We start from the raw sequence: 10,814 nt of genomic DNA, 5'->3' as shown, positions 1-10,814 counted from the left end.
CCGATAGTTTTTTACTTTTAATTGAGTGACCTTTTGAATTCAGGACTTTACAGTGTATTCCTACACTCTACTTCTACTTTTACTGAAGTAAAAGATGTGTACTTCTCCCACCTCTGTTAACCGGTGTGGGACCGTGTGCAGATTTTTTACTTTAAGAAAGGATAAAACTCCACATTTTGAAAAAATGTTCTCTGGTTTGTGATCAGTACTGGCATTCACGTGAATTGCTCTTGCATGGCCGGTGGACACTTTGGTTGGGAGGACTCTGGGCCCTTTCTGTCAGATTCAGATTGTAATATTATAACTGAGATGTTGGTTGTGTCAGTGGATCTATGCAAATGACAAAAAAAAAATGACAAATGTGAATTTTACTGAGGCCCATGGTAACTTTAATGTTCTATTTAAACATTCAATACAATAAAGGAAATTAGCCGGCTCTACCAAAGTTTAATATGAGGCAACTCCGGTGACCAAACTAATCAACGTATTTAAATAATATAATAACTTAAGCTCAAGCCCATGTGGCCAGCATTTAAACACCTACTAACAACTTACTTCCACTTACTTATTATGTCCAGCAGACTGGATGACCCTCATTTGCTTATATCTTTAGCGTTTAGGGTGAATCTGGTATTTTTACAGGATGACCAAACAAAGCTTTATAGTTAGATACATACATTAGATCACACAGCATTAAGTGCATCATTACTATTCATTATTACTGCCTTAAGCACCATGTCGATTATTATTTCCAACTTCAGCAAATGTCACCTCAAAACCAAAATAGCAACCAAAAAAATAATTGAATGCCACTGCAAAATACAACACAATGACATATCGCAATCATAAAAGTTGTCTTTGCAAGTTAATGGCAGTATTAAACATGTTAGCATATGTTGAATTGCTCAGTCCCAGAGGTAGCTGCCTGGTGAACATTCATCCAGATGAAAAAGTGCTGCATTTATGTGCCTCGTCACTTGCGTGGGTACATATGGAAATCTACTTGTTGATGTAAACCATGTACCTTTTCAATTCAAAGTTACATTTTCTAGTCAGTGAATCCTTCTCATGTGGATCAATAATTCATCGTTACGTCTGAAATTGATGCCACATGATTTACAAGTAAACGTTTTTTCACCTGTGTGGACTCTCATATGCCTTTTTAATGATGACATGTCAGTGAAGCATTTCCCGCAGGTCATGCAAACATACGGTTTCTCACCTGTGTGGATTCTCATGTGCCTCTTAAAGTTACAGTTATATCTGAATTTGTGTTCACATGTTTTGCAAGTAAATTTCTTTTCATCGGTGTGGACTCGCATGTGTTGCATCAAGTTGCTACTTTCTCTGAAACCTTTTCCACATGTTTGGCAAGAATATGGCTTCTCATCCGTGTGGGTGGTCATGTGTCTTCGCAATTTTGACATGTACTTAAAATCTTTCCCACAAATTTCACATTTGAAATTCTTCACCGTGCAAGTATTACGTTGCATGTCTGACAAGTTAGCGTTGTTTACTTTGTTCATTTTGGTTTTGTGATGTATTTTGTCTATTTCTGGATCCGCAGTTCTTGTTAACCCTGCGTCATTAGAATTGTGAGAGATGAGCTGCAGATTACTTTGTGCTTCTGATACCACAACGCTTATAACTGGCATGTTGCCTACAGACTCTTTTGCACAAGTCTGACCGCTATGCACACTTTCCTCATCAGTAAGAGTCACCACGAAGACATCTGTCTCCTGCTTTAGTTCAAGCTGCTCTTCCTCCTGACGGGTGCAAAGTTCCTCCTGTTCCTCTTTAATCTGTAGAGGCTCTGGGTCCTCTTGGTCCAGACTGGAGTTCCTTTCCTGACTACAGAGCTGCTGGTCAGTGAGAACCTCATCCTCATTACAGACATGTTGCTGAGGGAGCTCTGGAGGGAAGTAGAGGACAGAAAGAAGAGAATACTACTGTAATGGTATAAAACAAGATATATGAGCAGGGAAATACAACCTGTGTTTAAAGCATTATTATCCTAGAATCGCATATAACCAGGTACACTTTTAAAAGAACATTTTAGTTTTACACACCTTTCGTGAATAATTGTATTTCATGTTGCCTAACGATATCCAACAGTTTGCGCTGTCGAGCTATCTCTTCCTCGAACTTCGCGATTGCTTTTTCAAAAACTCCGAATATTTCTCCAGCAGCAGCACTCAGACGCTCGTTTACAAACTCTCTCAAATACTCCACTGAAGACATGTTCAACTTAATAAAATATGTTATATGTATGTGCACTACGACTTCTTGTCTTACAAAAACACGTTATTATAGTTGAAGCTTCTAGACCTGGCATTGTTTACTTCCACTAAACGTCACACTGTTAAGCAGCCTTCTTCTTCTTCTCTCAGATTATTGACGGGTCCCAAACTACTTCAAGGTGCATATCGCCACCTACTGTACAAGAGTGTGCTATCCATCATCATGTCACCAAACCACCACCCGTGGAAGTATGATTAAACTATTTAAAATGATCCTTATCATCCCTGTTTCACCCGGAGAATGAAAACGTTTCTCGTAGCTCTTTCGCCCTCTCCTTATGTTCCCAGTATCCTCATCCTCATCAGGCTCCACTACCGGCCTGACCCTTTCACTGAGCTTCTCTCCTTTTCATAATGTAAAATTACATTTTACATATTTTCTTTGAGAAGGTGTGTCCCAACTTTTGACTGGTACTGTACATATATATATTTCAAGTCAACCCTCAGCAGTGAAACACCAGGAATGGGAATTGAGCCACCCATTCTCTTAATGCTAACATGAGGGAATGTGTTGAAAATCCAATTTAAAGCTAACCTCAACACAGTGAGGTAATACACGTCTATATAAATTGCTACATTCCACCACTCAATATGAATCAATTCAAATGATAATCTTCAAAATAGTATTAAAAGAATAATTAACTTCCAACTGGTGAGCTGCAACACCTCTTGAATGTTAACACAAATACTCTGAAGTAAGATTAATTTGTTGTCAGTCACACATCCATCTACCACTTTGATTAACAGAATGTGCTCATAACTTTAGATTTCTGAGTAAATTGCTCTTTAATCATTAGCATTAAAAGTTTCCATTGTTACAACACATACCAGCATACACACATCTGAAAACGTACCACTTAGTTGGCTGCGCCCCTTCGAGCAGTGGCCATATTCATCTCTGCTTCAGCTGATGTGTTTACAGCACTATGTCGTACCACAATATGTGGGTGTGTATCCCCTTTAAAACCCAAAACAAAAAAAGATCAGGATGATTTTTTTTTGAATACTTAAAAAATATAAATCAAATTGAAATGTTGCAGACAAACAGAGAAAATACTTGCTGGCAGGATGACAACACAGGTTTCTCAGTTTCAACATCAGTTAATAAAAAAAAGGTATCAAATACAAAATAAAAATAATAGTCAATTAACTGGTCAACGATTTTTCCTGTTCATGAATTTTCTTGTCTGGTTTTATGAGAAAAAAATGTCTCTCCACTTTAATGGGTTTCGGTATGTTGCCCTGAAGCATAACAACTGAGTTCTCTCAGGGTTTAAGAATATACTGTATGTGTATGCAATTTCTTATATGAGACACATGGAATACTCTTTCAAACAAGTGTTGCAATTACATGGTTTCTCACTAGTGAGGCTCTCCTCATGTCAACTGTAAAGTCTCCTCAGAACTGCCCCAAGTTTCACAAGAAGACTGCTTCTCAGGTGTATGCATCCTCATGTGCCATTTCATGTCCATCTTCCGACGGTATCTCTTCCCACAGATATTGCAGACATGTGGCCGTTCATCTGTGTGGGTCTTCATGTGGTTTGTCACATCATTTTTAAGTCTGAAATGTTTCCCACATATTTCGCATGGATATGGCTTTTCACCTGTGTGGATTGACTCATGTTTCTTTAATGTTGCAATGTCTTTAAATGTTCTCCCACAGGTGTTGCACAAATATGGCCTTTCACCTGTGTGAACCCTGAAGTGTCTATTCAACGTGGTTCTGTCCTTAAATTCTTTCCCACAAGTGTCACATGTGTAAAACGTTAAACCTGTGGGAGTATCCCGGCGAATCTTACATGTAATGTTGCTGTGACGTGTCTTTTTTTGTTCAGTCTCTGAATTTGTAGTTGATCCTGAATCTCCATGCTTGCCTGCTTTTTGATATTGGATCTCAGCTTTATGAAAGTTGTGAGAGACGAGCTGCTGGTTACTGCTTGGTTCTGGTACCACATCCATTATTGCTGGTATGTTGCCTACACACTCTTTATTCACTGCACTTAAAATCTCATATGAATTAAAGTTCTGATCTTCACTGTGCTCATTTTCCTCATCAGTAGGAGTAACCATAAAGGCCTCAGTCTCATGCTTCAGTGCAAGCTGCTCTTCCTCCTGAACAGTGTAGAGTTCCTCCTGTTCCTCTTTGATCTGTGGAGGCTCTGGGTCCTCTTGGTCCAGACTGGAGTTCCTTTCCTGACTACAGAGCTGCTGGTCAGTGAGATCCTCCTCCTTCTGATAGATATACTGCTGTGGGAGCTCTGGAGGGACAAAAAATTAACAGGTAGTGTTGTGTCAGAAAAACTGACACCACCAGAGCAAATGTACACAGGTCTACATTCAAAATATAGGATATTGCATGAGTTTCCAGCATTTTTCTGACAGACTGTTTCCAAAACGAATGACACACTCGTCAACAACCTTATAGGGTGCTCACAGGCTAATGGTATATTATAGCTGCTAAACAACATATTATACATTTAGTACACATTGATAATTCACGGGGTTCTCACCTATCCTGCGTAAATGTATTGCAGGTCTCAAAACTATATCCAATAGTTTGCGTTGACGAGCGATCTCTTCCTCATACTCCACGACTGTTGTTTTAAAAACTTCAAATATTTCTTCAGCAGCAGCAGTCAGTCGCTCGCTCACAAATCCTCTTAAATACTCCACTGAAGACATTGTTGCTTGAATGTCGATTTAATATGCACATAACCTTCGAGTACAGTATTGTCTTTGAATTTAAAAATCCTGCATGCAAACAATTATGCTTAGCTGACAGCGCTGGTAATGCTTACTTTAAAACATCCATCGTTTACTTCCGCTATTCTTTGTTATAGCAGGCTCATTGCCGCCACCTTCTGTGTTGGAGTGTGGAACAGAGTTATTGATTAACTTATCCAAACATTAAAAAAAATAGACAGAGAAGACCAAAAAACACAGCTCAGCTAACTATGACATTTAAACACCAAGGGAACTCTGAATATTCACATTACTAATACCCAAAAATAATTTTTCATTGGAATAAACATCGGAAGAGTTTAACAACCGCACCACATGGCCTGTCTACTTCCGGGGGAAAACATATCTGGATGGCAAAGCTTCGTGAAGCAAAGTATTTGTTAAAATATAAGCTTGCGTGTGTCCTTTCGTTGCAGATATACTAGGAATTAACTAAACATGCATCCAAATATTAGTTTTTAGCACGGGGTCTGTTTCCATTCAGCTTTAGTTCATTTACGGGGTTTTAAACAGTGTCTAAATGGGTGCATATTACTGTGCTATATGTAGACAGACAACATTCACCGGGAAGAAACATATCTTCGAGAAAAATCACCAAAGCACACTAAGAGTGGTTCTTTTAAAATTCTTAGAAAAGGTTAGTAGGTTGTTTTCAAATAATTATGACCGATATATACGTATTTTGTGCTCATATTACTCCCACCTCAACGAAATTGACCGTACTAACCATGATGCAAACAGTAGCTGCAACCGTTGTCACAAAGTAAATCATAATTGTTGTGTTTTAAACCTTGTTGTGTTACAAACCAAGACATAATGTTTAAGGGTAACTTTAGCTTGCTTTACTTACTGTCTCATAGGTAAAGGAAGCTCGCCGGACACTTAAAAAACCCCAGGTAGAAAAATTTGACTGCACCCAGCACAAGAAGACTTTCTGGTGCTACTGCTGTGGGCTTGAAATTGATAGAAATGTCACAGACGACAACATGACTGTGCTGTACGGAGGCTTGTTGGAACACATGGCCACGTAAGTTTTTCTTGAAATTACATTTGTTAAGCCGATTTTGATTTATATGATGCCATGCTCCATCAAATTCAACCACAGGATGGTTGACACAGACACCAGAGGGGTTGATAAAGTATGGCCAGTTAACAATCTTTTTATTTAAAAGCATTATTATTATGGTTTTCTTTTGTTATGCCAATTAATCAAGGTAGTGGGTAAGCACAATCGACACTTACTCATTTATATTTGCTGACATACTTTTACAAAGGCTTAAGACATAATAAATTGTTTTTATATCATCAGCATCATCAATCCGTCTTATTTATAAAATGTTTTTAAAACATCCCTTTTTACCTAATCCAGGAGATCGTTTCAGGAAATTCTTACACTTTTTAAAGGCAACCGAACAACAAATATTTGCCAGTGAGGGATATGGTGTGAAGCTTTTCCAGACGCGTGGTGTTGACAGCAAATCAGGTCTTCTCTTTGAGTGCATTTAAGATGTTTATTTGGATTTCAGGATGATGACAGCAAAACAAGAGCCGGGTGTTTAACTGATAACTAAACAACTAACTGTGATAAAGAAATAAACCGAAATTAACTCAAAACAAACAGAAAATAAGCGAAAACACGCACGCTTGAAAAACTGTGTGGCTTCCCTCTGGTGATTCCCAATCCCTAATGCTGTGCACCTGTGGCCTCCCCAAATAGTAGGCTGTACCCTGAAATTGGCTGAGTCCCCGGCTATGCCCAGCTCAATTCAGTAGTATCACAGCACTTTCATATACAAATATTAAAATACATCAAATTGGCTGCAACACACTTTTTAAAAATGTATCTGGTTTTAGCCCCGAGCACAGGAGGAATACTCACAAGTTCTGGTGGGAGAATAAGGCCGACCCCAAGTTAAGAGACAAAGTCATCGTCACAGAAGAGGAAACTGAAAGGTAGGCCTGGCTGATACAAAAATGTATATTCATACTGTGTGTTTGGAGAATTGAAGATCATTGTTTATTTTTGTTTAGGTTTAAAGTTGAGGTGGCAAAAGCGTTGGAATCATTTGTGGAGCATGAGGATGAATTCATTAAACAGGTGATGCAAACATACTTTTTTTTTACATAACCTCTATTACTCAACAAAGCTGTGAGTCTTCAGCCATACCAGTGGCTCTATGAATCTGTACTTCGACATAGTATGGCTTAGAGCTTTATAAAAACATCAGCACGCTTTCAAAAACAATGCTGATATAAAGAAGGTCACTATGGTCACTCACCATCTAATTTAGCGTGCCATACAAGCATACAAATATTTGCTACTTGGCACTAAAATATTGGATAATTGGATATTTTGACCTGATGATCGTGATCAATTCAGGAGATCTCCATCGCTACATCCAGTGAGTGGTATTTCACAGGATCAGTGAGAACTTAAACCTAATTCTGAATAGTCCGAGGATTACCGTCAGCAGATTATGAATGTCTGTACCATAATATATTGCAATCCCTCCAGTAGTTGTTGAGATTTTTCAGTCTTTACTTGATGAATAGGTTAACCGTGCTTGAAATTCGCTGATATAATTCATTTTTTAATTTTCTTGTTCTCTTTTTCATCATGGTTGCAGCAAGCTGATTATATCCGGACACAGGAGAAGAATCGCCAAGAGGTCCTTCAGTCTCTTTTAGAGGTTTGTTTTCCAAGGATGCATTGACAGTATCCATCACTGTGGCCTTGGCAGGTTTATTATTTATTTTTATGATGATTATAAGTAACTAAAAAAATAACAGTTTTCCAGCCAAATCATTGTAACTGCCATAGTAGGTAATTAATGATCCTCTGCAGATCCTGGTATAGTATTAATATTGTTGTTGTCGAAATATTGCATGTGGTGAGTTTCCCCCCGCATATTATAGTCAAAAAAGTGTTTTAGTTCCAATCCAAGAGGGAGAAAATGGCTGAATTTGTAAGAGAGAAAAAAAGATCTGAATAAAGAGCGGTTTATGTTAGAATTTTGGGAAACGTAGTGTGAAGCATAATTAGTGCTCCGACTTCCTCTATGAACCACTCTTGGCTTTTCCTGAATCAATATCAGCGTGAGGCAGAGTCTGAGCTGTTCAATGGAGCCAATGGAACAGACATGTCTGCTGAGGAAACTGTCAGGTAACACTATCTACCGATGACATTTAAAACTTTTTTGCATTGTATTGTCAGTAGCAATTGAAATGACTTTTGATGTTTTGGGATTCGTCTTGTTGTCTTGGGAACAGCTCTCAGTTTACACCTCAGGGATCAGACCAGAGGGCGGGGAGCAGCTTTGTTCATTCAATGGTCAAGGCACCGCGCGCGGCAACAGGACAAGGCCTGACCTTCATAGGCTATCAGGTAGCTGCACAGCTCTCATTGAAAAAGTGTTTTATGTCTATGATTGGATTGTTTTTAATGTTGTTTTTCTTCTCACATCAACTCACTTGATCTCTTATTGTCTCTGTTACAGGATACTTCAAACAGAGGAAATGTTCATACAGGTACAGTAATATATGAATTGATGAAATAATAAAGTATCTACAGAAATGCCCAGAGCACATTGGAAACATACATAGAGGCGAGTGGGGGGGAAATTATTACTATTAGGTATGCATATGTTTTGATAATCCCGGTATTTTCCGATCCTGATGTATCCTACCTTTAATCAATGAAGGGAAATGTGCGCTTCATTTATTACTTTTACTTTATAATGTGTGTGATCTGAAGATTTCAGTTTAATATCATATCAAAGACGGAAAATATCTACTTTTAATTTGTAAACTCCGTTTTTGGAAAATAATTCCAGCTCCAGAATTATTGTTCTTCACAAAGCATTGCATAAAACGAGTTTTTCTTTTTTTATTAAGGGCGGAACATTAGTATTCTTTGACTTTGTTGTTTTCCATGATTGTCAAAGACAAAGCTGCATAAACCCTGCATTTTTAACATCTATGATCTAAGTTCATGGATTGATGAAGAATAAGCATAAAGCTTTTGTCTGCCATAGGTGCCGTGCCTCCTTGGCTCCAGGAAGATCCTCTGGAGGGGACCTCTGGTGCCGCAGCACATCCAGAGATTGGGCCATCGCTCCAAGGGTTCCTCAAACAGAGTAAGCATTTAATTTAGCCAAAGACATTTTCCAGCCTTAATGATGATTTCCGTGGCTGCTGTCACAACACTTAACCAGGTAGCTGTGATTTATTATAATCAGCCTTAATAATTCAAATGTTAAATCCATGAACACTTAAGGAACTCAAATCTCTCAATTATTGGAGTATACATAAAATGTCCTCGTTTTTCTTTTACCAGAGGAGCAAGAGAAGCTGAAGAAGCTTCCCCCGAACAGAGTGGGAGCCAACTTTGATCACAGCTCACAGACAGACGCCAACTGGCTTCCCTCCTTTGGTAGAGTGTGGAACAGTGGCCGGCGCTGGCAGTCCAGGTGAGATCACTCTTCATCACACCTAGATCATTATATAAGACTCTTCTTTCAATGTCCCATGTATTATACTGTATACCCACACAGACATTAAGTTAAGGTTTGATATATCGTGTTTGAGCATTAAAACAATAAACAGCAGCAAGTCTATGTACATATCTACAGTATAAAGGACAATCAAAAAAATCCACTTTTTATAAATAATCCAACATCATCCAATCAAGTTGTTTGAGAAAACTACTGCCTGAAAGCGAATGGAGACAACCCTATCCTCATTCTACTGTCTGGAGGCAACGTTTATATATATTACGAATAATTATGGCAGCAGCACAATTTCTATCATCCCAATAGTATTTAAGCAGCTGCCAAAATGTACATACCTAACACTTTTATTTGTTATTACATAGTATTTCATCAGAATACTTGCATACACATAGTTATATTGTTACTAGAATCCTAATAATAATCTGTTAGAAACATTTTCGATTTTCATCCCAGTTTATTAACTCCACTGGTCTCTGCATGTGAATAACAACTTTTGTTTTTTGAACAGGCACCAATTCAGACAAGAGGAAGGGCAGAAGAGCAAGAGGAAGAAGAAGAGGGAGCCCGGCACTGAAGGGTCAAAGAGAGCAAAACCCACTGAACAGACAACACAATCTGACAACCCTTAAAACAAGCTACGGTGTGTCATTAATGAGTCAAAGATGTATATAGTTTGCGAGATGTAATATAATGGGTACTTGGTTAAAAATGCTCAGCCTACTAGACGCCCCTAAAGTATTAACCCAACCAAAAGTAGTGTTTGTATCAGGGGGCATTGTATATATACTTAGAGTAAATTGGAAAAACATATTTGGACAGTTACCTTTAACAATTGTTTTTATTGTGCCTGTTACTGGTGAGATACAGCTCTTGAAGAGGTCAAAATGACCGTTCTGGCAAGCAAACAGCAGGGGGCGCCAACCACTCAGCTAACCCACACACACCTGCTGTGTTTAATCGAAGTATTGACATTAAGGCAAGCTGTTGAAACTGACATAAAAACAACAGCAAACAACTGTATTATCCATTTTTTATATTACATTTTTCCTTGTCTGGCAAAAGACACCACCATTTAATGTTGTTCTTGTTGTTTTTGCAGCTGAGTGTTTTGTTTCTGCCTCAAATGTTGACCTTTTTAATGTTATTTAGTAAACAACCCAATATGGACATGTACAAAATTATGGCGGCAGTTAACAGTTTTCTTAGACCTCCAACAATAAACACGTCTCTTTATTGCAGTGAACCTGAACAACCAAAT

General features: G+C 38.3%; 3 protein-coding genes across 3 annotated transcripts; 1 reads left to right on the top strand and 2 right to left on the bottom strand.

Annotated features, from left to right (window-relative positions):
- Positions 1–431: 431 nt before the first annotated feature.
- Positions 432–2,347, bottom strand: LOC104950425 (zinc finger protein 502-like). The gene is made up of 2 exons (XM_010776944.1): positions 2,070–2,347; positions 432–1,912 (listed from the first exon to the last, which is right to left on the bottom strand). Exons 1-2 carry the CDS (start codon positions 2,239–2,241, stop codon positions 1,053–1,055), a joined length of 1,032 nt encoding a protein of 343 aa, XP_010775246.1. The 5' UTR covers positions 2,242–2,347; the 3' UTR covers positions 432–1,052.
- Positions 2,348–3,067: 720 nt separating this feature from the next.
- On the bottom strand, positions 3,068–5,121 carry LOC104950426 (zinc finger protein 391-like). Its single transcript, XM_010776945.1, has 2 exons — positions 4,814–5,121; positions 3,068–4,561 (listed from the first exon to the last, which is right to left on the bottom strand). The coding sequence occupies exons 1-2, from the start codon at positions 4,983–4,985 to the stop codon at positions 3,678–3,680; spliced, it is 1,056 nt and encodes a 351-aa protein (XP_010775247.1). The 5' UTR covers positions 4,986–5,121; the 3' UTR covers positions 3,068–3,677.
- A 254-nt stretch (positions 5,122–5,375) lies between these two features.
- Positions 5,376–10,805, top strand: cenatac (centrosomal AT-AC splicing factor). Its single transcript, XM_010776943.1, has 11 exons — positions 5,376–5,682; positions 5,906–6,072; positions 6,900–6,998; positions 7,077–7,143; positions 7,673–7,735; positions 8,141–8,208; positions 8,316–8,430; positions 8,543–8,573; positions 9,080–9,181; positions 9,382–9,514; positions 10,065–10,805. The coding sequence occupies exons 1-11, from the start codon at positions 5,566–5,568 to the stop codon at positions 10,183–10,185; spliced, it is 1,083 nt and encodes a 360-aa protein (XP_010775245.1). The 5' UTR covers positions 5,376–5,565; the 3' UTR covers positions 10,186–10,805.
- Positions 10,806–10,814: the final 9 nt, after the last annotated feature.

The sequence above is a fragment of the Notothenia coriiceps genome, unplaced genomic scaffold (genome assembly GCF_000735185.1).
Source record: "Notothenia coriiceps isolate Sejong01 unplaced genomic scaffold, NC01 NC01_scaffold00017532, whole genome shotgun sequence".
In the NCBI taxonomy this organism is placed as follows: Eukaryota; Metazoa; Chordata; class Actinopteri; order Perciformes; family Nototheniidae; genus Notothenia; species Notothenia coriiceps.
The sequence above is the reverse complement of the archived record's forward strand: the minus strand, read 5'-3'. Positions and strand labels throughout refer to the sequence as shown.